Source organism: Pholcus phalangioides, unplaced genomic scaffold, assembly GCF_987345545.1.
Source record: "Pholcus phalangioides strain wild (caught in Gottingen) unplaced genomic scaffold, Ppha-v1.0 ptg000007l_1, whole genome shotgun sequence".
NCBI classification, from domain to species: Eukaryota; Metazoa; Arthropoda; class Arachnida; order Araneae; family Pholcidae; genus Pholcus; species Pholcus phalangioides.
Genome location: NW_028301600.1, coordinates 43,777,083 through 43,802,501, shown reverse-complemented (window position 1 = coordinate 43,802,501; position 25,419 = coordinate 43,777,083). Strand labels below are relative to the sequence as shown.

The 25,419-nt window shown below is 36.0% G+C and overlaps 1 protein-coding gene across 1 annotated transcript in view; it reads right to left on the bottom strand.

Annotated features, from left to right (window-relative positions):
• Positions 1-25,419, bottom strand: part of LOC149085335 (uncharacterized) — a 111,873-nt gene that overhangs the window by 43,349 nt on the left and 43,105 nt on the right. The window contains exons 9-13 of the mRNA XM_089233297.1: positions 22,197-22,276; positions 21,991-22,102; positions 11,540-11,739; positions 4,534-4,591; positions 2,187-2,397 (exon numbers count right to left, since the gene is read on the bottom strand). Of these exons, the coding sequence (XP_089089423.1) occupies positions 2,187-2,397; positions 4,534-4,591; positions 11,540-11,739; positions 21,991-22,102; positions 22,197-22,276 (661 nt within the window). The remainder of the gene's footprint in view (positions 1-2,186; positions 2,398-4,533; positions 4,592-11,539; positions 11,740-21,990; positions 22,103-22,196; positions 22,277-25,419) is intronic.

Here is a 25,419-nt window from a genome sequence, read left to right as displayed (position 1 = left end):
CATAAACTGAAAAGGGAAACCAACTCTAAATATTCAAGCAACTTGTGATGGCAGAGAAATGCTCACGAGTGTGGATGTTAGTTGGCCTGGATCTGTTCATGACTCCTGAATCTGGAGAAATTATGAAGTCAGAAAAGCAATGCATAGAATGCATTGTTCTACTGGCTGATGATGGTTATGGACTAGAATCTTTACTATCAAATTTGTCAAATCACTTACAATTTCTGACTGTGGGACTTGTAACACCCTCCAGTGCCTTGAGCATGGCCTCTTCCCAATCCATCAGTTTAAGGCTGGTGTTACACTATAGAAGTTTGATAAAAGAGCTTTTATAAAACTTTTATAGTGTAATATCGGCCTCATAGATTTATTCCCAGTTCTGATCTGTTTTCTTTTTCAGTTTCGCTTTCATATATTGGTCACTTTCTTCATGAAACTTTTAGAATCTAGTTCTTTTCCAGACAATGTTTCTATTTAGCTAACACCTGTGAGAAGATGGTTGCATCTTTCTTTTTTTCTCCTTTTCGGATTTGGCTAGTATATCTGGACATGCTCGAAGATCATCATAGATAAATTTCAGCTCACTATTGCTGTTATTTTGAGGTTCCGTATCACTTTCACTGCTTAATGACATTATGCTTGATAAAAAATTTTTTTAATGATTTGCGTGGAAATTATGAAAAAAAAAACACCACACATAAAAAAAAATTATGAATTTCCTGAAAGATGTTAACACAATCCCTATGTTAACAACACAATCAGTTCGAGATTCAGAGTGAAGATTTCTTGCAGGGAAAGAAGTTAAAGGTCAAAACAGCTGATTTCCAGGGGTCAATATGATTGGCTCCTGCTCACCTTTTACTAATATATGAGAAGGATTTACTTGCGAGTAAAAAGTAATCATTATTAATACAGATTGAAAGATTTACTTTTAGCATTTAGGATTTTACTTTTGTTTTTACTTGAAGCTCATACTTTTACTTCAACTCTTTTGCTTGTGAGCATTTCCTTCTTTCTATTAATATGACCCATTATCGTTATATTGGGATGCAACATTGTCATCATATGCCACCAAATATATGTTGTTGTTGGCATGTTCTCTAAATCTGCATTGTTAGTACCATCAGATATCATGCTTTAAAGTATTTATTCATCATGAAAAACTATAATTAATTAGCTGACTTTAATAAAATTCATTCAGATACATTGCCCCTGTAAAAAAATTTTACAGTATTGAATTTTTGTGTCTTACAGAGAAAGTGTTAATACTAGCAGTTTCATCAGCATTTTCAATGATCACATGTGTGCAAAACACTGATGTTATTTGATGCTCTTGGAAGAATGAAAACAAGGGACAAAATTCAAATTAAACCAAACTGAGTGAAATATACAAAAAAAAAAAAAAATCATTGCAGCAGTTTCAAAATCTCTTAGAAAATATTGTGATAGAGGATCGTAATAGAGGATTTATTGTAGTAGAAGATATTGTTGTATCGAGAGGTGTTAAATATTAGACTATAGGTAATTCCAAACAAGATTTGAAAAAATATTGTTGTAGAGGGATTTATCATTATATAGAGTATCTTTGTAGTGAGGTTTCACCTGCATATGCATATAATGATAGTTAATTTGAATTTAAACTATAATTCCTAGATGACATAACATTTCTGGTAAAAATATCCCTTTACTTATTCTTCAAACATATTTTGTATAGGCATTGCGTAGATCTGAAATTTGTTTTTGAAGATCATAAAAGGTGGGTTTTTTAATTTCATATACTTCATACCACATTTGCACTGGTGTTCTACATTCTAACTTTTTCAAAAGTTCATCTTTATCACATATATTTGAAGCATTATGCGGAAATGCGCTTAGATAATCACAGAAAAATAATAGAGCACTGGACAAGTTCTAAAACACTAAAGTTAATGGAACAGGGCAAAGAAATGAAATGAAGAAAGAAGAGTTCTTTTGATCAAAGCTGATTTTCTGACTAAATTACATTCATTGAGACATGCAGGTGCCATCATTATACAAATACAAGGCCACAACAGGCAAGTCGGTAAGTCAGGGGAGGTGAAGGTGTATTTATTAAAACTACTAAACCAATCAATGAACCTGAATACATCATCAGTTTAAGAAAAAAAGACATTGACACACACTTGGTTGGTTTTTCAAAAACTCACTTTTTCGAGTTGTAACATTTTGAACACACATCCTTTGCAAATGAAGGTTAACTGGAACAAAATCAAAGTTATGGTGCCTTCTGAAATTAGAGCGCTTGAGAGTACAGTCTTTTCGCATGCTTAAGAAGTCCAACTGCTCCGTATATAGGTTGAACAAATGCAAGTGGCTTGAAGCTGCTGCTAGCTGCCTTTGCTTCCATTTTGGAGGCAGCTGTAAGAAAATTAAAAATACATAAAATTACAAAATGACTCAAGATAAAGTTTGAGTTGGTGTTTCCAGCAAAATCTGCTGAAATTTCCCTGACATAAACTCGAAAAATTTCCAGATTAAAAGAGTATACGCAATGCCAACTTTGATCAAGCACTTATCCAAGGCCTAATTACAAATACAAATACACCGCCACAACAGGCAAATTGCCCAACGAGGCGGCTGACTTAAGAACATCATGGATCCCAGAGCCATGTTTTGGAGGCCCTACCTACTACTGCTACACCACACATGCACCCCCCCCCCCGCGGAACCCCCAAAGAATCGGTACATGCGGGAATGTGCGTGTACATGTAGTGAAACCTGACGTGAAGTTATTTGTTTCTCTGTAATGCTTGTTATGTGTAGTGCTGCCATCCGCCACCAATTTTTCAAACTATGAGTGAAGTGTTATGATTGAATGATTTATCGTTGTAGGACTGTTGCTCTCTGTGGCGAGACTTTTTAACGGGCTCGCATTTGCGCCTTGAAGTTGGGAACCACAGAAAACCAACTTCAGCCGACCACCACTGTGGGGTTCGAACCCGGATCCTCGCATCGCGAGTCCATCACTATAACCACTCGACCACCACAGCGGCCTTTATTAATGGACTTTTAAGTAAATTTTTGGTTATCAAAAATTTGCTTATGTAAAAACAACTTTGAGCAGATGCCTTTCCATGTATCTTGTTCTGGTGAAAAGGTGTCCCAATAGCATTATTTTCTTACGTGCACTTGTGTCTGAGATGCTATTATCTGTTCTCGAATGGCAACACTGCTGTCGTTCATAATTCAAGTCTTCTAGTACTGGCCGCCTTTGGATGTCTCAGTGGATCGTCATGATTGCATTCTCGCCACGCCCATCTGTCATCCCTCTGTCCTATTCAGTGGATTGGTGGATAGTCTATCTCCTCCCTTTGATGCTGTTCAGCTAGTGTGTACTCTCTGACGCCAACATTGAATCTTAGATACTATTACCAGACTTGCCCGACATTATGACTATTGAATGGATTTTCTGTTTTAACGTTGTTAAAAAATTGATAATTCTAGTTGACTAATAAATTTAATTGTTGCTTATGGAAATCTTTGGAGTTCATTTGTCTCTGTATGCCTTGTACCACAGCACCTTCTTCAGATGGGAATGTGGTTGTATGTATGTATTGCATTGTATGAATGTGGGCTGTATGTATTGACTTAAAGTGAGTTATAGGAACAATAATAGCAATGTAAGTGAACTCAAAATGTGAAGAAAACAACAGCTAGACATGTTTTGGAACTGTATCAATTTATGTCTTCAGTAGCAAATAAAAAGACAGGAAAAATGACAAAACCCCATATAGCAGGGGTTACAGGCTGTGTGTGTGTGTTCGGGATGCAGAGTCAAAATGACCAGCCACGTGAGATGGAGGAGGAAGAAAAAATAGCGGAGCCAATCACAGAAGAGAATGTGGTAGTGATGATGATGAAAAAGTTATCAAGAAAATTTTTTTTTCTCCATCATGACTATCACATTCTCTTTCTGTAATTAGCTCCCCCATTTTTTCCCCCCTCCATCTCTTGTGACAGGTCATTTCAACTTGGCATCCTGAACAGCGAGTAAACCCTGCTATATGGGGTTTTTCACATTTTGTCTTTTTATTAGTTACTGGAGAAGGAACTTAATACAGTTCTGAAACGTGTCTAGCTGTTGTTTTTCTTTATATTTTGGGTTCACTTATGTTGGTATTATTATTTCTACTGAATTGGGTTGTTGCACTATCATATCTGCATATGAATTCACAGTTATGCCATAGTGGGTAAAGATCAATGTGATTTAAAAAGAAAATACTGCAAAAAACATTTTTTTCTTGGAAAAAAATCTGAAAGTAACATTCAGTTAAGTGCAGCCATCTGCAGAATTTACTGACAATCCGTAACAGTTGGCAAGTGTGCACATTTCTGGTATTTTAGTGTATGGAGTAGTTTTAATGACACAATAATTTTATTATCATGTGGACAAAAAAACTGATTTTTCAACAACTTCAGAAAAAGAAAAATTGGGGAAAAGGAGTTATTTGCAGGTGAACCTCAATATTTCAAAATGATATTTGACATACAAACCTTAGATAGCACTAAAATTTTGTCCATCAAAGATTTTTCTTCATTCATCCAAAGATTCCTATAAACAAATAAATTAAAATACAAGATGTTGATGCATAGCTTTGACGATAATAACAAATTTAATCATTTTGTACAAAAAAGGAATGTGTGTTAATTTCTCGTAAAATTCACATTTCTCTTATCTGTATAGATTTTTTACATATTTTTTGTTTGAAGGACATCATTCTGTGTGTCCTTAGGTCTGAGGTGTGTCCCTGTTCTGAGGTCCATAGCAACAGTTTCAAAATTAATGCAAGAAAGGCTATAGTTCTCTACAGTTTTAAGCGATTTCATGAAAACATTTTTTATTTGTGAATAATGTTCATTTTTGTGAAAAAAATATTCAATTATCACACTGTCACTGAAATACATACACAAGTCATGAAAAAAAAAATCCTTATGAATTTTAAAAAAATACTAAGATACTGAGATTAAAATTCATTCAATATTTTAACAGACAGCAAATATTAAAATATTCAAAGTTCCAACAAAGAACGTTTGAAAAAAAAAATAGTGATAATTGTCTGAAAATATAATGACAAAAATGCTGATCAAGTAATTATTCTTTATAATTTTTGTTTTTTGTTCATACAAGGCCACAACAGGCAAAATGTCCAACGACGTGGCTGAAAAAAGATGCCCCAGTAAAAAAATATGGATATCAAATATGTATCTTAAGTACATCAGCCCAAAAATAGCAACTACCATGAAAAAAAATAAAAATCATAATAAAATAATACACTGCCCATAAAAAATTATGATTGTCTTATCCCCAAAGCAGAATGTTTTGCATTGTTCTGCAACAAACCCTTGGTTGACTGGAAATGTTCCGACAGTAAAAATTCCCATAATAGTGTTTCTTCTCACTACTTTTCTTAAAATTCTTCCAAATTGTTCTGCAGTAGCACCGATTGTTTTGCATCATACGTTGCAGATTTTGGCACATTCTGCTACAGGGGTCTTATCTAAGTACGGATAGCTTCTTGATCCAACATAAATATCATATTTCTTTTTAAAAGTGTCAATTGTGGTATAATTCATGACCCCTAGGGGTAAGTTATTCCATTTATTCACAACTTTGCTTTGTAAGAGGAAAATTCACAATCCTCGGAGGTAAACTCTATTCCCTTCATTAACAAACTATTAGAGAAAAACTCCCTGCAACACCACAACCTGGAGTTGTCCCTTATGTATTGTAACTTCAGGAATTGTAACTTCATCATTGTAAATCTTGGGTAACCATTAATCAGCTAAATTGGTACGACTATGATATATGATATTAATATATATATATATTATAATATAAAAATATTTGAGAATATAGAGATTTCTGGAATTTCACGCACGAAAGATGAAAATGTGAAGACTATCATATCCACGATCAGACAGAAAGCTGGACTTGAGGTATCGGAGATGGACATTGATGTCGCACACCGGATCAGAAACTACTGTGACCAACAACCTGACAAAATCGTTGCACAATTCCATTCACGGGACATTCGAGATGCCTACATTACCGCATCACGAAAAATGTGTTTGACGGCAAAAGACATCCATGGTGCCTTCTCAGAGCAACAGCGAGTGTTTATCAACAAGCACCTCACGCAGCAGAATAAACTACTTCTCAAGGAGACCAAGGAAGTTGTGAAACAGAAGGGTTTTACTTTTGTGTGGGTCAAAGATGGTAAGATTCTAATGAGAAAGCAATCAGGTGATCGATCATTTCGCGTAGTGAATTCAGATATATTGAAAAATTTGTAACTCAGGTATGTGATTGATTTTGGTTTTTTTTTTTTTTAAATGGATCAGAATTTGACATTTTCTACAGTTGATGATTTCAACATATTTTGTTATGACAATATAAATAATCTTACCATGGCCCATTTAAATATACGTAGTTTACGTGCAAATTTTGACATCTTTGTAGCATATTTAGATCAGCTTGATATAAAACCCTCAATAATAATACTCAGTGAAATCTGGATCTCTGAATGCGAAACTTCATTTTATAAGATACATGGGTACAGAAGTTTATTTAAATGTGGAAACATAAATCGCTCTGGTGGTATAGCACTATTTTTTTCTGAAAGTATAATTTTTAATCAGTTGCATTTAAATGAGATGACATGTGTTGATTCACTGTTGGTTGATTGCACTTACGGGAAATACAAATTTATATTATTAAGCATTTATAGGTATCACATGTATTCTATTGACACATTCATGAACAAAATTAATTATTTCCTTGATTATAAACGAGATAAAGATATGTATTTGATCGGTGACTTAAACATTGATATTTTAAGATCTGAAGACTTAAATATTTTTTCTTATGTGAATTTGATGTCAAGATCTGGATTTGAATCGTTAATTAATTCTCCAACTAGAGAAATCGATGAAACGACAATTTGCATAGATCATATTTTTTGTAGATCCAGAAATTTCAAAAAAAGCTGTACTTCTCGATTTGTGCATAAGTGATCATAAAATGGCTTTATTTTATTTAGAAAAAGATCATGACAGCAATGACTCAAATTGTGAAACAAGGTGCTTTACCTATCTTGATAAAAATCAATTGATTGATCTTGTAAAATGGTTACGTGGGATACTGTTTACAGTTGTGAATCTGCAAACTCGGCAATGAATACTTTCTTGGATTTAATTAAGAATTGTATTGATGCTTCTACTAGAGTAAAGTATAATAAAAGAATAAGAAAACCCTGGATTAAGAAAAAAATTTATGAAAAAATTAAAATTAAACATAGATTATTGAAAGAAATTAAAAAGAAACCGTTTGATATTGAGTTGCGATACAATTTCAAGACATTTAGAAATATGTTAAACAATGAGATAAAACAAAATAAGAATGACTATTATACTGCAGCATTTATTCAAGCAAACAGTGATTCAAAATCTCAATGGAATTTAATTAACAAATTAATTGGTGAGGATAAATATAGCAGCATTGGCACAGTTTTTACTGAAACAACTGGTGAAATAACGAATCCAATTGATATTGCTGAATGTTTTAATGACTTTTTTTCTAATTTTTGTAACAATGATCTTCCTAATAATTGTAATTCATTGTAATTGTTCAAATTTAAATTTTTTTGAGAAATTTTTTTTTATATACCCTACGGATAGTCATGAAGTATTGAGTATAATAAATTCTTTACACTCCAAAAAATCGTCAGGATTTGACAAAATTAATTTCGTAACATTGAAGTGCATTGCACCATATGTAAGTGATGTCTTATCGTTTATTTTTAATTTAAGTTTTATCACTGGCAAATTTCCAGAGTGCCTGAAACTTGCAATCGTTCCTCCAATGCACAAGAAAGGGGACAAAAAGAATGTTAATAATTACAGACCGATTTCTTTACTATGTCTTCTCAAAGGTCATAGAAAAAATAATTAAATTCAGAATAATTAAATTTCTTGACAGCATTAATTTTTTTAGTGAGAACCAATTTGGATTCAGAAAGGCAAAAAGTACAGAGGACGCTCTTGTTAATTTTCTTTCAAATGTGTATATAGCAAATAACAATAATTGTAAAGTTGCGTCATTATTTTTAGCGGCGAACCTTGATCAAGTCTGTCAATTAAAAGTGAAAAGAGTATGGAACCAAGGACACTTCCTTGAGAGACTCCATGTGACAGCCATCCAATCAGAAAATTCCCTGTTCACCATAACCTGCTAAGACCTATCTCACAATCACTATTCTATCCAATTTAAATGGTTCCCCTCCTCAATGTCAATCTCATATAAATGCTTTAACAGGGTTCATACAAAATTTTCAAAATGAAAAGCAAGGAGTTTTTAAGGACTTTTTAAGGAGTTTCAAGCAGTTTTTAAGGAGTCATGGCAAACTTCATAACTTACAAGTTTTACAGCAAAAAAAAAGGGGCGGGGCACATATGCAAATTTATTTTTAATTTGCAAACAAACTTTCCCTCTTCTCAAAAATATAGATGTAGAAGTGGTTCAAAAATTACAAGTTTTGATTTGTTACCCAACATCATAAGAATTCATAAAATAATCAATCCACGTACATGCTTTCTGTCATCACCAAAGTGTTCTAAAACCTTCAAGTGTTAGTCAAAAATATAACTCATAACAGCATCACATAAATTATAAAAATTCTAAAAGTGATATTCTCATTCCCCCTCCAATTATTCAAAATAAAAACCACAGCCAACAAAGATTTTTCTTACAAAATTATTTATATTTGCAGCAACTCTTCAGGGCTCATACAAAATTTTCAAAATGAAAAGTAAGGAGTTTTTAAGGTGTCATGGGGCCACGCCCCCTCCGAAAAAAAAATTGCACCACTAGACAATAAAAGAAGCCCACATGTGAATTGATTTTCATTTAATTTCTTTTTCAATGTTTCCAAGACTTCAACTTTCAGAATAAAGGGTATGATGGGTAGGAATTTCAGCTGAAAAGGAAGAGATATGCCGTGACTGTATGCACAAGTAACAAGCGACAAGAGAACACAAATTTGAACAGTAACAGAGCATGATGATCAAGATTAGGTATTGAGAAGTGTAGTAAGAAAGAAGAGAGAGAGTTGCGGTAGTATATAGTATTAAAATGATTTAAAGAAATCGGAAGTGATGTACTGAGTTTGCAATAAATTTTGTTTTTATCTTGCTTGAGCTGTGGCCACTTCTGCCAGAGAGAGATACAAATACAATGCCACAACAGGTAAAATGTTCAACGAGGTGGCTAAGAAAAAGATGCCCATAAAAATATGGATGTCATATTTCAAAAATACAGCAACCCAATTAAAAATGCAATGATCTGCGGCATAATGACGGATCACTTATATGACGCGCGGCACAGCTCCAGACCATTTGGATCCGCTAAGTATTTGAAGATCACTAGAATGGCTCTGTAGGGGACTCAATAGGGAGAATGTTAGTTCAGGTGCCCACAAACTAGTGAAAAGTTTTACTCGTTTTTCGCGCACAGAGTAAGACGCCATTAAGAATATTTCATATTTTTTATAAAGGGTGGTTGATGACGTAAGAATCATCCAACCCCCCCCTCCACGTCATCAAGTCAGCAAATCGAAAATCCCCCATCCATGCTGACGTAATACTTGAATGACTCCTAACATAAAGATACCCCAAAGTTATTTTCTGAAGGTTAAAAGGTTAAAAAAAGTGGGTTCAGCTATAGCGGCTGATCGGCTCGTCCTTCCCCCCTCCCCTCCTGTAAAACCAGACGTGGCTCGGGCTGTCACTTTTAAAAGCCGGGTTTTACTAGCAGGTTTTCTATGCCGCGCGCAACGCGAATCACCCAGCGCGACACGCCGTCTATTCATCAATATGAAAAGCAGTACGACTGTTTTCCTATAGAGCGCAATACGGCTCACGACAGTGCTTTACATCGGGCGTGATTGGCAGACTGCTTCTAGTGAGTTAAGCGTCGTGTGCCGCGCGTTTCAGCGATCTTCCCTTCATTTTCGTGTTGTGTCTCTTCCCTTTAAACCAGAGCATGCAGCCGATAGAGTAGATGACGCCAGGGTCATATACTATATAGCCATCCTGAGCCGATGCGCCACGCTTGGAAAACGCAAATGCGTAACGCCATTATGTAACTCATTTCTGCCGACACGAAATGATCCAGTTAGGTTCACGCGGCGCAAAAAGCCTACTCCTAGGAAAACCTGGCTTCAGGGATGAACGCTCATTACGGGATCCCAGGAGAGATAAACCCATTCTCTCTCATGGAATCTCTTGTGTGTGGATAGAGCCTGTTCCTCTTCTTTTTTTTTTTGCCTTTTTATTTACGGCAACCAATCTGCGAAACAGATTCGCTTTCCCCACTGGACTTCAGTTTTTAGCATTTTAAGGCGCGGCGGCGAAAAGATACGCTTGTCGTCGTCCCTTACTCAAAATTTTTTTTCCTTTCTTTTTCAGTAGCGAGTTTTAATGTGAATAAAACACGTCAAAAAAACTGCGGAAAGCAGTGACATTTCGCGGTTTCTCGGAATTTTCGTAGTGAGATATTGGCTGTAAGCAAATGGGAAGGAGGGATAAAATAGGAATAGTAGGAGAGAATTGCAGTAAAAAAAAAAAGACGATTGCGGCGAAAGTAGGAAAATAGTAGGAAAAATAGGAAAGCTGCGAGGTCTGCACTCAGTATACTGCGTAATATAGGAGGTTCGAGACATTGTTTCGCCGCATTAGTAAAAACTTAAAAAAACTTTCTCACCACTGGGCATGGGGGAATTTTCGGCTACTGGTTCAGCGGAGTGATGCCGTTCGTTACGGACCATCGATTTCCAACGCTGACCAATTTGCGACATAGGCAGGAAAACACGTCAAAACTAACGATTCGGTAAAAAATCGTATTTTTAGAACCAAAAGCGTATAATCGTATTAATTTACTAAATACGACAAAATCGTAACGGTTGGCAGGTATGCACAACCATTGGATGTTCCAATCCCATCCCCTGCTTTCACATTTCCTATTACAAAGGGAGAGAGCGTTTTTTTTTCTCTTTTCTTCCTCTTTATATTCGGGGGAAGCTTCCTCTTATTTTTCTAGGCAATGCTTGCTATTCATCACCATGGGGAATGCCTATTCTAAGAAAGATCATCCCTTCAGAGAAAAAAAAAAAAAAAAAAGAAGACCTTTTCAGGGGTGGCTGCAAAAAGTAAGGAGTTATATGGGCCCTTCCAGAAGGAAATGAAAAGTTAGGAGTATTTAAGGAGTTTGTAAGGAGTTTGTAAGGATGTGCGAACCCTGTTTAAGAGTTCACAGTGTTGGACCTGATAAAATGCCTTTTGGAAATCAAGATAGACAACGTCCACATTTTTGCCTTTGTCCAAAGCCTTAGTTGCAGGATCATAACAGGAAAAGAGATTGGTTACCCACCTTATTACATACAATTATTTCTCGTTGAACACTCTATTCATGCATCATAAGTAAAACAATGTGAGCCATACTTACAGAAGCATGCATGGTATCAATAATGACAACTTGCTTTCAGCCATTATTTCATGTACATACAGCTCAGCTCCAAGCCCAGTATGAAATCGAAATGTTTGGGATACAAAATTTGTTGCAATGTACTTTAATTGGCCCAATACTGGAACAGCCACTTGAGATGACAATCGACTAGGTAAAGAGTAACTACGTGGCCTTTCCATCTGAAAAATAAATCAAATGCAATGCAAAATGGTAGATCATAACAATATACATGTTTATATAAGAATGACAAAAGAACTGGTTGACTGAAAAAAAAATTGAAAACTGAAAAATCTTTCAAAATCTGTGAACTAGTTGTGTAAAAAAATATACAGGGTGCACACTCTCATTGTTGTCCAATAGCTAATTTCTAAGCCATTTAGTTTTAGTGAAAACTTCCAATAAAAAAAAATGTTTTCATTCATCACTTAAGAGAAGTTCAAGTTAAAAACAATATTTCTAGAAAGTTACTAAGTTTTGAATTTTATATCCAGTTTCCAACTGCTATGGATTTTTAATAATTTCTATGGATGGCTGTACTCAACTACAGAGCTACTGAATATGCTCCCACACACAAATACTGAAAAAAAAATTTCCCCTAACAAAAAATTCAGGTCTTACAATATTTTACTTATTACAGTCGACGCTTGTTATAGCGACCATTCCATAACAACGACCAGTAGAATAAGTCACAAATGTTTTTATATATAGCGAATACCTATATGTTTTTCCTTTTGATATAACAACCTTCGAATATAATGTCCGTTGTTCCATAACAACGACCAGTAGAATAAATCACAAATGTTTTTATATATAGCGAATACCTATATGTTTTTCCTTTTGATATAACAACCTTAGAATATAATGTCCATTTTCGACGGGACGATAGGGGTCCTGATAACAGGGATAATAGTACAGCGTTGACTGTACTATTATTTGTTAACACTAGGACCAATACCGTTCAAAATGTGAAGTATTCTGACCTTCCAATATAACAACCAATGTCAATGGGACGATGGGGTCATGATAATGAGCCTTGACTGTACTATTTTTTTTAACACTAGAAGGACCGATACCAGTCAAAATATCAGGTCGATTTGCACTATAAAATCTTGAATTTTCATAAGTTTTATTATGTTTGAATGTACATATAAATGCAGGTAAGCAATAAAATATGAATTATACGATTTTTTTAAATAAAATTCAATAATTACATTTTATTTTAAATTCCTCATTGTAAACTATGAAAAATATTTAGTCTGAACATTATAGCAGCAGTTGCATTTGCACATCATACTTTTTACATAGTTCAATAGCTCTTTTTTCATAATAGATTATTTATAGGTATTTTCTCTGCTCACGGATTTCTTACCCATTAAAAATGTACCACTTGTTTTGATATTTTTATTTCATCATAGAATCTACATTGGAAGAAATTTGATGTCACAATTCGATGAAATATTTGCTGTCCATACAATAGAAGTGACTATAAGGTTACTGGTCAAATTGACCGGTTGTGTTCCCTTTTTAGGTAAACCTAAAAATATTTCCACTGTTTTTTTTTTTTTAACTAATGATAATTGGATAGCATGTTTCGGTATTTTAAGGAAAAGTCATGAAATTTGAGCAATCTAAACAATCTGCTTCATTAGGAAAATGGCGTGAGAAAATTGACAATGGTTCAAAATGACCAGCTTGGTCCTTCTAGTGTTAATCAAGTCGACTAGCTATGGTGTAATGACTAATTTGTATATGCATGTGATAGAATGAGAGAGAGAGTTCAAGAAAGGACAAACTCAGACTAGAAAAGGGTCAGTGATGGAATTGATGTATTGTTCCCCATAATGAGTGTTGGGACAGAATATTTAGACCAGACTGAAAGAATTACTGTCACAAGCTCTCAATATCTAGGCCGACACTAGAGCATGGGGATAGAGCAAATAACAAGCATCTAATATTGTGACTTCTGTGAATCAGGAAATCTGAAAAGTATAAAATGTCAAATCTGTCCTAAATAAAATGTCAAATCTGTCCTAAATAAAAAAGGGGTCCACGATTATATTAGCACTGGTTCTCGTGTGTGATAAAGGTGGTCCTGGATCCACAAAATCACGACAGGTTCCAGTGTCGATCAACAGAGAATGAGTACCGTGTTTATCTGCCTCGTGTAGCAAGATGGGTAAAAAAAATGGGGTTTTTTTCCAAACTGCTATAGCGTGAAAAAGTTGCCTCTTTTAATATTAATAATAAGAAAAGCAACATAATAAAATTTAAAATTGGCTGACATCTTCCGATCGCGCATCACACTTAAATTTTATAGAAATTGACAAAATTGAATTTTTTTTTTCAAGTTTTTTAATATTACTTAAAATTCTATGATTGACACACTATAGTTTGTTATAGTTATTTTGTGGTTCAAAAAGTAAAATAAATAAAAACATCATTAATATTTCAATGTTTACTGGTCGTGCACTGTGTTTGAAAAACGGGAATTGACCAAATTTTTAACAGTTTCATTATAAAGTTTGCTCATTCCTAGATACACGCTCATTCATTGTGCATGCACCAAGTACATCACCGCAAAAACCCACTGGCAAATGAGTTAGACTGAGAGCAGCAGCATTAAACTGTGAATGATCTGTAGTATTTGATTGCGCAACTGCTGCCATATCTTCAAGTGTCCGAATGTTAAACCCCTCCCCCGACATAGATTTTTTACAAGTGGTTGACAAATGTAAAATCATAAGAGAAAAGAAAGAGACTTGTCTGGACTTATTTGAAGTTTATATGTGCACCTAATAAAGAAATTTCTGGCCTTTACTTTGATAGCAGAAAAGATATTACTTTGTGAAAAAAGTGAACATCAAGCTTTTTCGCAGGGACAGAAAAGAACATTATCTGATTCAGGAGCCTGGATTGACCTGTATTGTACATGTTTCCCCCTTCCTTGAGTTCTTCAACTGGCATAACTCTGCAACATGCCCCAGTAGCATTCCCTGACTCCTATCTCTATCCAAGTTAATAGACAGCAAAAGGAACAGACATGAAACAAATTTTTCACAACAAGGCATTTATTAACAACACATTAATATTTTGGTACAATTAAGATTAGATTTCCATAGTTAAACACAATTCAGATTAAAATTATTTTTTCTCAATAACAGCGAATTTTACACAAGTGCATAAACCATGGCAAGAGTCAAATATCTCACCAATAAATTGGGTAGTCTATATCTTTCGTTGACATCTCTTTACTGCTCAAAGTTCAAGCAAGATAATTTTTACTAGATTGTTCAGGTACAGCATGATCACATTTGAAGAGATGAGACCCTCTTATCCAGTCGCTATGAAGCTGCCAGATCAATTGGGACAGTAAGATGATGGAACTGTCAATGACGCATGAGAAGCCTAGATGAAGCACCAGATGATTTCTCCGGACATAGAAGAATACAATTGGGGGAGAGAGAGAGAGAAATAAATATCCAACTTGTCTGGCATTAACTTCAATGGAGTCAACGGTAGGTAAACAGTGAGATTATCACTGGTTCATCATGCACCCCAAGCTCTTCACATCTACTGCAACAGACTCGAATAGAAACTCAGTAATAATTCTAAAAGTATATCTCGGTTCAACTGGAATCAAGCAAGTGCTTAGGAACAACTTAGAAATTACTTTTTACACGTTATTGGATATAAGTCCACGCCAATAGCAAAACGAATCATACTAGAAAGTATGAGGTTAAGTACTGAACACCAAAGTATGAAAAACTTTTATTGTGCTCGCGCCATCATTATATATACATAACTGCAACAGGTTTTTTTTCTCAGCTCAATCGGACCATAAGCATCTTCCATTGTGTGTTTTTACATGTTTTTCTAGCAATTCAAGCATCACTGTATTTGTTTAACAACCTACTTCAAGCTATTAATCCAGTAATTAAACACAATGTGTTCTTTGCACACCCTCAAAATTTACTGTGGCCATGATCATTGAGGACAGAGGAACATATTAGAGCTTTGATATAAGAGAATTTTAAAAGCATCATCCTTCTTTGGTGTCCCATGTGAGAAAAGCTTACGCAAATTTTGCACATTACTCTGACACCAAGTAGTGTAACATGAATTGTGGGCCCTGTGGTTGTGAAGAAGTATCGTTCTGTGAATTCCCAGAAGTTTTACAATAGCGTTGGGAGTGAAAGGTATGGTGTCTGTTACCATTTTATTGAACCCCTTCAGTAAGATATTATAGTACAATACACTTTTAAGGAAAAAGAACAGAGGAGGTTTCCTAGGGATATAGCCAGCAACTCAACACATGAAGTTATTAAAAATAACTCATGAGAGTTTGAATCAGAGCACAGAACTGATACTCACCATGAGTTCAGGTGTTTAGTATAATTAAGAAAATTTACCAAGTTGTAAATGCTAGTTTCATTTACTACCTCACTTAGTGTCACCTGATGGTCACCAAAGTAATTCCTTCTCGGGATAGAGAAGGCAGGGCATCGTCCTATATAATGAAATGGATTTTGTCTTCCTCTCCACACATAGAATAAAAGGGTGGATCTGCATAGCCACAGTTGTGTAGGTGTTTTGTGAGGTTAGTATGACCAGTGATGATCTGTATAACCTGTCGAATCTGTTTTTTATTCAGTGAAATAAGTGTTTTGGTAATATTCGGATGGGTTTCCAATGCCAGCTTGGCTTGTCTGCAGTCTCGCCTTGAGTTCCATTGCCGAAAATAATTATTTTCCATCCATTGTTTGACATCTTTTATGGTTGACATCGAAACAGGATAGAAAGGTTCAGGTCCGCTGCCTCTGGCTATCTAGTTTGCAAGTTCATTTCCCTGGAAATTTACATGTTCAGGAACCCAATAAAGGTGGTGATGTTGCCTAATACTGCCAGTTATTCAGCATGTCAGTGCAGTATTTGACGCACAGTTGGAACTTGAGAAAGTTGTCGAGAACCATTAATGCTTCTTGGATATCAAAGATAATTTGTTTGCCACAATACCCTTTAAAAATCAAGCTTTCAGTCAGTATGGCTATTGCTAGTACTTCAGCTTGGAAGATGTAGTCGTTTTACCAAAATACGAATGTATCTTATGGTAGTCATGATCCACTCCAGAGATGCAGAAAATTGATCCAGCCCTAGTTTCGGTTATCCTGGAGCCATCAGTGTAACATTCGATAACTCCCATTGAGATGTTATTAATTATGTTAGCAACTTCATTTCTCTCAGGTATGTGGAGAGTGCATTTTAATTAAACTTTTTGTTTTGGAACAGGAGTCTTTTGGCATTAGTAGAGAAGGTATTTTTACTTTACCCAGTATAGACAGCTGATTTTAAAAGCCAGACAATCCGCCTTTAAAGGAAAACTATTAGACACTTTGTGTCACCTACGACAAAATTTGAAGATACCGATTAAACTGAAAGTAAACTGGAATACTTGTCGGTTGTATCTGCCCCAATGCTACGGGAAGTATGTGATATTATGTCACTCATCAATTCTGACACTTGCCCCACCAGAGACATGAAAAAATTTTCCGATCAGGCAGTCAAGCTATATGTCAAACTTGTTACGGAGACCTCAACTAAGGTATGTGGACATGAATCTAGAAATAACATCATCAGATGTTATTTCTAGGTTCATCTACACGGTTTTTGCTTTTGTCAAAAGCCTTCGTCACATGATCACAGAAGCAAAAGAAGTGATACCTTTAGCAACACTACTTCTGAAAATCAGTGCAACTGCCATCAACAGTTCATTAGCACATAACCTAAGGACACTAGGATAAATATCATCTGGTTCTGGCACTTTGTTAAAATTTCAAATTTCCAATTTTATTATTACAAAACATAAATACAAGAAAAAAAATCCATCAAGAGATCATACATCTGATCATTTTTGTAGCATCGCTATCATTTTCTGCACACAAGGGCTAATTAGACTGGGCACTACAATTTATTGTCGATTCAGAATAGCAGCCATTTTTTCATACTCATCGAGAGGTTGGTGCACTAACCCATCGATGTGAGACAAGGGGTCATGTAGGATCCATACTGGTGGATACACAAATTTAATGAGAGTACAAATACAACGCCACAACAGGCAAAATGCCCAACGAGGTGGCTGATAAAAAGATGCCCATAAAAATATGGTTGTCATATGTTTCAAAAATACAGCAACCCAATTAAAAATGCAATTAACACAAATTACAAACAATATATACACATGATAAAATATTATACAATGCCCATAAAGAATACTTATGGTTGTCTTATTCTAAGAATGGATAGCTTCTCGATTTACCCCAACATGTTTATCGTATTTCTTTTTAAACGTGTCAATTGTGTTACAATTTACTACCTCCGGGGGTAAGCTATTCCATTTATTAACAACCCTATTGGAGAAAAATTCCCTGCGACACCATAACCTTGCATTGTCCCTCACCAATCGATACTGGTGTCCCCTTGTAAAAGCAGTCGATTGGCGGTGTACTAAAAGTTCATGGTCCATCCTATCCATCCCATTGAAAATTTTGAACACTTCGATCATATCTCCTCGACACCTGCGTTCATCCAATGTAAACATATTCAAAAAATGAAGTCTTTCTTCATAACTCAAGCCCTGTGTGCCAATAAGGACACGCGTAGCTCTTCTCTGCACCCCTTCAACCAAGTCTATGTCCCTCTGTAGGTATGGTCTCCAAAACCTTACAGCATACTCCAGTCCAGGACGAACTAAGCCTTGAAAAAGCGGAAGAATGACTTTAGGAGAACGCGAAGAGACCTTTTTGAAAATGAGACCAAGCATTCTATTCGCTTTTTTGACAACCGCTGAACAATGTTCAGAAAACTTAAGTCGCTCGTCAATGAGAATTCCCAAATCGGTGACTCTAGTTGCATCCGGGATAGTGACACCATTCAACTCGTAAGAGAACCGTGGGTTGTTCGAACCATTTTCAATAGTTGAATCAAGTAAATAATATACATGCAATGTATATACATATGTAAATAATGTAATACATCAATAAAATGAAAACATGAAAAGAAAAAAATAAACACAGAAATAAACAGAGGAGGGAAGAAAACAGAGTAATATAGTATTATATACAAACAAATAGGTTGATAAGTCATGATTTGCACAGATATTGCTATTTATTGGTGAATCTGGTGTATGCAATGAGATTAGTGTGTAATCACGATTAGTAAAAAAAAATTTTTAACATTTTATTGGGTGTACACAATCACCAGAGGAATATGAATGCATCAATTATCTTAATTATATTTTTATCTAAAGCTCAAAATTTATGTACATTACATACATACATATATGCACATATATACATATTTACATACTGAGTTTTAAAAATAGCCTTCAATGTTGTCTATGCTAAATAGGTAATTCTTGAGCCGTTTTTGAACAAAGAAAGAGATGTAGAACTGAGGACATCATTTGGAGGACTTATAAAATTTTGGGATGAGGTAAGTCAAATAGATTTAAATTTTGTTAGCACATACATTTTTAAGAAAAACGTTTTGAAACCTCCACATCTTTCACTTGAATAGCACTGAGGACTTCATCACCCCATGGGTTCCGTCAAATTTAAATATTGCCGCCTCATTATATAAAAACTGATGTGAAAATGTAATTTATTGCCCTAAACATGCTTTCATTACTCTCCACCCTAGACCATTCCATTGAAAGTGGGGATCAACCGTCACTTTACATCCTTCATTGACATACTACTACTAAACCAGACATGCACCTCGTCCATATTCCTCTGTGGAACTTCTAACAAATTGGTACATTTTAGAGAGATATAGATGGCTTTTTTCTCAGCCAGAGATATCAAGGAAACAGTTATTTTCCGGATATTATGCTGAGGTGAGCTCGGAAAGAAAAGTCATCATGTCTCCGCCGGGACTCAAACCCAGGCCCTCTTGCATACCGGGCAAGCATGCTACCATCTACACCACTGGAGACACATGAATCTGCCTTCCTAATTTCACGCACTGTGTCGTGAGGCGCTGAAGTAGAGGCATCAGCAACCTCTCTTAACTTCAGGAAATGGCCCCTGGGCGTCCCACCCTCTATTCCGTGCAGAATAGAGAAATCATATCTACATACTGTTCATAACATATAAGTGTTTCCTTTTGTGGATGCTATCAGTGATTCATCTTGGGTATATGAACTCTTAAAAGCTTTATATTTTAGCTTTATTATAGCTTAAAGTTTTATATTTTCTTTCTGAACACGTTTAATCAGAAGAAACAAAAAAAAATCAAATTACAAAGCTGCCGACAAAAAAAAACCGTTTTTACCGCACGGCTGTTAATGGAATACAATAACGAACTCGCGTCTTCGCCAGTTGCTTAAATGCAGTCACAGAGACTTTTTTAAGGCTGCTCGATGGAAATGACCTCGGCTGTCCTTTATGAGTGTTTTCCCTAACGATGACGGTATCATTGACGCCACAGCAACGTGAAAGCTCGCGTAAAATCTAATTTTCTGCAAAAATCCAGAGAAATTTTAACAAATCCGGAGAGCCGAAAGAATGATGAAAAATCCGGAGTCTCCCGCCTAAATCAGGAGAGTTGGCAGGTCTGAAAATTTTAAAAATTAAAATTTTTTTAGCTGTCTGTTATAAGCAAAATCTGTTATAGTGGGGTCTGTTATAGTGAGGTTCTACTGTATTTGAATGATGATTTTAGGTCTGTGCCAATGTTGTCTGTCAACCTTGAGATTAAACTTTTTTTCTATCATCACGTACCATTTGCTCCATCTTTTTTTTTTTTTTTTTTTTTGATAAAGGCTGTCAATTGCCTTTCCCACTCTTATACTCTATAGAAGCCCTTTTCTCATCAAGATAAAGGTCCCACACAATATTAGCGAACCAGAGAGGATCTGAGGAGCAGACTCATTGCTTCCAAATAAAGGGTATGACGTCATGCAAAATCAGAAGATAGTTTTATCTTAAATATCAGAAGGAAAATCACATAGTATAGTCATTACAAGAAAATATTTGGGATTTTTTGTCATTATAACGAGTATCAACCATATGAGTTTGATTCACAGGGGTAATAGTGAATGATTAAAAAATAAATTACATTTTCTTTTAGAGGGTTTACTTTCACTTATAAAAGATCCAGGTTTTGACAATAAATTGATCCCTGGGACATGGCAAATTATAATAAAGCGCATCACTGGTATAAGTATTAGTTGAAGAATAATCTATAATGATGTAAACTATTTTGGACAATTTGCTTTATTTTGTAAACAGAGATGCATTCACTTTTCAATCATTGTAATATTGTAAATATTCTAGTTCACTTAACAAATAGTGCAAGACTGGGCAGAATGGTAATTTCATATAATTTATTATCCATAGATTGGGATTGTTAAGAACAGACCTGGATGTTGGTTGGAAGGAAAGAAATCTGTTCATCTATATATATATACAGGATGTTTCAAAAAGAATCATCCAATTAAAAAAATCATAACTATTCAGCTTTTAATCCGTTTTGATCAAATAATGTGTAGGTAGAAAGAGGGAAATCGCAAGTTTCATGCAGTTGTTGACAGGTAGCGCCAATGCTCTTCCTTTGACCGCCACTTCGGTGTTTGTCAAAATTGGCTTTTCCCACAGTTAGAAACCACTGGAGCTTGGATGTTCAAGAATTTTTGAACAATCGCATTCCTAATCGATGGATCAGCTGTATGGGACCCGATGATTCAGTTAAGCATCACTGGCCTCCAAGATCGCCGGACCTCACAGTGTGCAATTTCTTCCTGTGGGGGGTTTATAAAAGACTACATTTATGTGTCTCCCCTTCCAGCTACATTAGCTGAACTGAAGATACACATAACAGCAGTTGTGGAAGCAGTGGATGAAAACATTCTCACAAAAGTTTGGGACAAATTTGACTACTGTATAGACATATGCCATGCATCCCAAGGTGAACATATTGAGCACCTTCCATTTGGTTTGTAAAAACTTTATGATTAGCCATGTATTATAAAATTAATCTCAAGTGTCTATGTTCAATATTTTTCGTAATATACACATTTCAAATCAAGTGATTCTTTTTGAAACACCCTGTGCAATAAAGTCCTGCCTAACTGACTCCTTATCACTGAGCCAAAAACACTGAAGCTATAAATATGGAATTCGGTCTGTAGTTTTATCTTATAATTTAGACTCACTCTCTGGGAATGGATTTTTAAAATTCCACCCCTAAAATGATCATAAGGGAGAATTTTTTTAGATCACAAAATCCATGCAAGCAAAGCCGTGGGTAACAGCTGGTTCTGTATGACTTTGGTTTGGACAAATCAGTGGAATAACTTACCTCAAAGTTCTATTACTAAATTAATTTAAAAAAAAAACTAAGTTGAGACAATAAAACTCAACAGACGAACTCACTTTTGACCAGAGTGAATTGCTTTCAGACAGAAGCTGCCAAGAAGAATGTTGTGAATTACTCAACTCTCTGGCAGATATTGATACAAATCCAACAGGTACATCCAATGGTGAACTATAAATTAAATAATAGATATATTGTGATGCAAAATAGATACCATGATTTCAAACAATTTTTTTTCATTGAAATCTGAAAATATTGCACTTACTTGAGTGTAAGTCTCAAGCTATGACTCTGACTATGTATAAGTTGGTCCAATGTGAAAATCACATCTCCAAGCAAAGAACTCTGAAAATAACATTAATAATTTTTTACAGTCTTCAAACTAACATTTTTGAAGCAAGGCATCAGCTTTGTGCAAGCTGTCAACTTTTCATAACTAAGATACTTCATTAGATTACAGTAGAATCTCCCCCTAATCCAGCACATATCAGACCAGGGTTTGCCAGATTCCTACTACTTAACTGTACATGCACCTTGTACATATTCCTCTATGGAATCTCTAAAGTATTGGTACATGCCGGAATATGCATGTACATGTTGTGAACCTAATGTAAAGTGTGTTTCTGTTTAATGCCTGTTATGTGTAGTGCTGCCATCCGCTATTAATTTTCAAACTATGAATGGAGTGTGATGAGTGATTAATTGTACCATTGTAGGCCTGTTGCTCTTTGTGGCGAAACTTTTTGATGGGGAGATTGGCTCGCATTTGTACCTGGAAGTTGACCCCCCCACGCCTGATGTTGGCTGCTAGTGGCTTGCCTTGAACTCTAGGACTCTAGTCTTCAATTGGTTCAACTAACGTGGATGGATCTGCATCGTGTTCACCCTGGTCTACGACTGGAAAGGAGATGTTCAGCAGAACATGGACTTCCAATGGTGAGATCCATCCACATCTACTAAAACAAATTTTTGAATTTATAACTTAAATGTAAAATTGTTCTTAAAGAAAAATTGAAAGTTACCTTGTTAATGTAATATCACAAAATCAACTAATGTAATAAAGTAATCGATGTGAAAAAACTTTTCATTTCTTGCTTGTTGACTCCTTAAACTGGATATTTTGAACTGGGCATGTAACTTTCGAGGGAGGTTACAGAGTCTGTCACTATGACCACTCCACCACCACAGCCGCTGTGCCAGATTAGTGGAAGTTAATAAAAAAAATCATTTAAATAATACACTCATTGCCATAAAAATTTGCCCACCAAGAAATAATTGTGGGATCGAAACGAAAGTTGGCCTGAAGGTACATGTCGGGCAGATATGCAAATGATTAGAAATGCAGCGTGATTGCGTATTGCGTAATGCCACTAGAGGGCGTTGAACTTCGTTCTCCTTGGAGTATCAAACAGGTAAGCAGAGCTTGCTGGATTGTATTTAATCGTTTGCAAAGGAAATGCTGAGGTAGACATGCCGTTACGCCGCCGTCGAAGACCATATGAGCAGTTGTCAGAGTTCGATAGGGGAAGAATCATCAGGATGATGGAAGCTGGGTGGTCAGCTCGGCGAGTAGCTCGTCAACTAGGCCGTTCTGATTTTACTGTGAGGAGGTGTTGGGACCAGTGGACAGAAGAGACGTCATTTACACGACGACCAGGTTCAGGATGCCCTCGACAGACCAGTCGTCGAGAAAACCATCACATCATCCGAAATGCACAAGTAGAGCCAACTGTCTCATTGGCCGCTATCCAGACACAGGCAGCAGCTTTACTACGGGCCCCTGTGTCTTCCCGAACCATCGCAAGGCGCCTGGCTGAAGGACATCTGGTATCGCAGCGCCCATTACATGTGCTGCCAATGACACCCACCCACCAACGCCTCCGTTTGGAGTGGTGTCGAGCACGACGGGACTAGACTGCAACGGAATGGAACCAGGTCGTCTTCAGCGACGAATCGAGATTCAACTTGAGCAGTGATGACAATCGTGTTCGTTTGTGGAGGCCCCGTGGTGAATGCTTCAATCCTGCTTTCGCTTTACAGCGACACACCGCTCCCACAGCTGGTGTCATGGTATGGGGTGCTATTGCTTACGATACATGGTCACCCCTAATATTGATCCATGGCACAATGACAGCCCAGCGGTACGTCCATAACATCCTTCAGCCACATGTGTTGCCACTCACGGCAGGGCTCCCAGGAGCCATTTTTCAACAAGACAATGCTAGGCCACACACAGCAAGGATGTCACAAGACTGCCTCCGCCACATTACCACCCTTCCCTGGCCTGCTCTATCCCCAGATTTGTCACCAATCGAGCATATCTGGGATCATTTGGGACGGCAAGTTGGACACCCTACGAGCTTGGTCGAACTAGAGGCGCATTTACAGCAACTGTGGAACGAGATGTCTCAGGACATCATACGGAACTTGTATGCCTCAATGCCCGCTCGTATCGCATCGTGCATTCGCGCTAGAGGGGGTCCAACAGAGTACTAAAACTTCTGTTCATCTGTACTTTTTTCTGCAATAAATTATCCTTTTTCTTGGATTTTCTAATCACTTACTTATATCAACGTAGTACTTACATGTGTAAAATTTCGTTTCATTTTGACGACTTCTTCTGGGTGCGCAAATTTTTATGGCAATGAGTGTATAAACGTCTGCATAAAGACATGCAGTGACATGTGTTTCTCTTCTATGCTTGAAGAAACTCCACTTTAAAAAAAAGCCAGATTACTGGACAGGGCAGACTAGTGCATGGCTGGATTATTGAGAGTCTACTGTACTAACACACATTTGTTAACACAATGATTCATTAAGCACATATACATATATTTATGTAGAACATAGAATAGAATTACAATACCTCCTCATATACCATAGCACGGATGTTAAGAGTAAGCACAAAAAAATAAGGCAAATGAATATTAGACTGAAAAAATTCCAAATTTGAGAAAATTTGAAATGATGAATAAAATATTCATGGCCAGTGCTGGGTTTACAATCAAGAGGAATACCCAGACACTAGCCAAAGGCAAAACGTTTCTGAGAATACATAGGCTAGGCCTAAAAAAAGGGGTACTCGATTCTCCTATGTTTTGTCATGCATTACATAAGTCCAACTTCATAAAATAACAATTTTAGATATATGCAAAAGTATAATTTGAAATGTGTGAAAAATTACAGTATATCAAGTACAGAAAATATATAGAAGAGGTGCAGAAATATAAATAAATAAGCCACATGTGGCTTCTTATTGATTATATTCTCATCATTGTCTTCGACAGTGTCTGGGTGTTCCCCTTGTTGATGAATCCAGCACTAACCATGAATATTCAATTCATCATTTCAAATTTTCTGGAATTTGCATTTTTTCAGTTTATTATTCATTTGTCTTATCTTTTGTTGCGCTTACTCTTAGTCCCTGTGCTATAGTATATTGCAATTGTATTTGTTATATTTGTTTTATATATCATCATCAAGGAAAC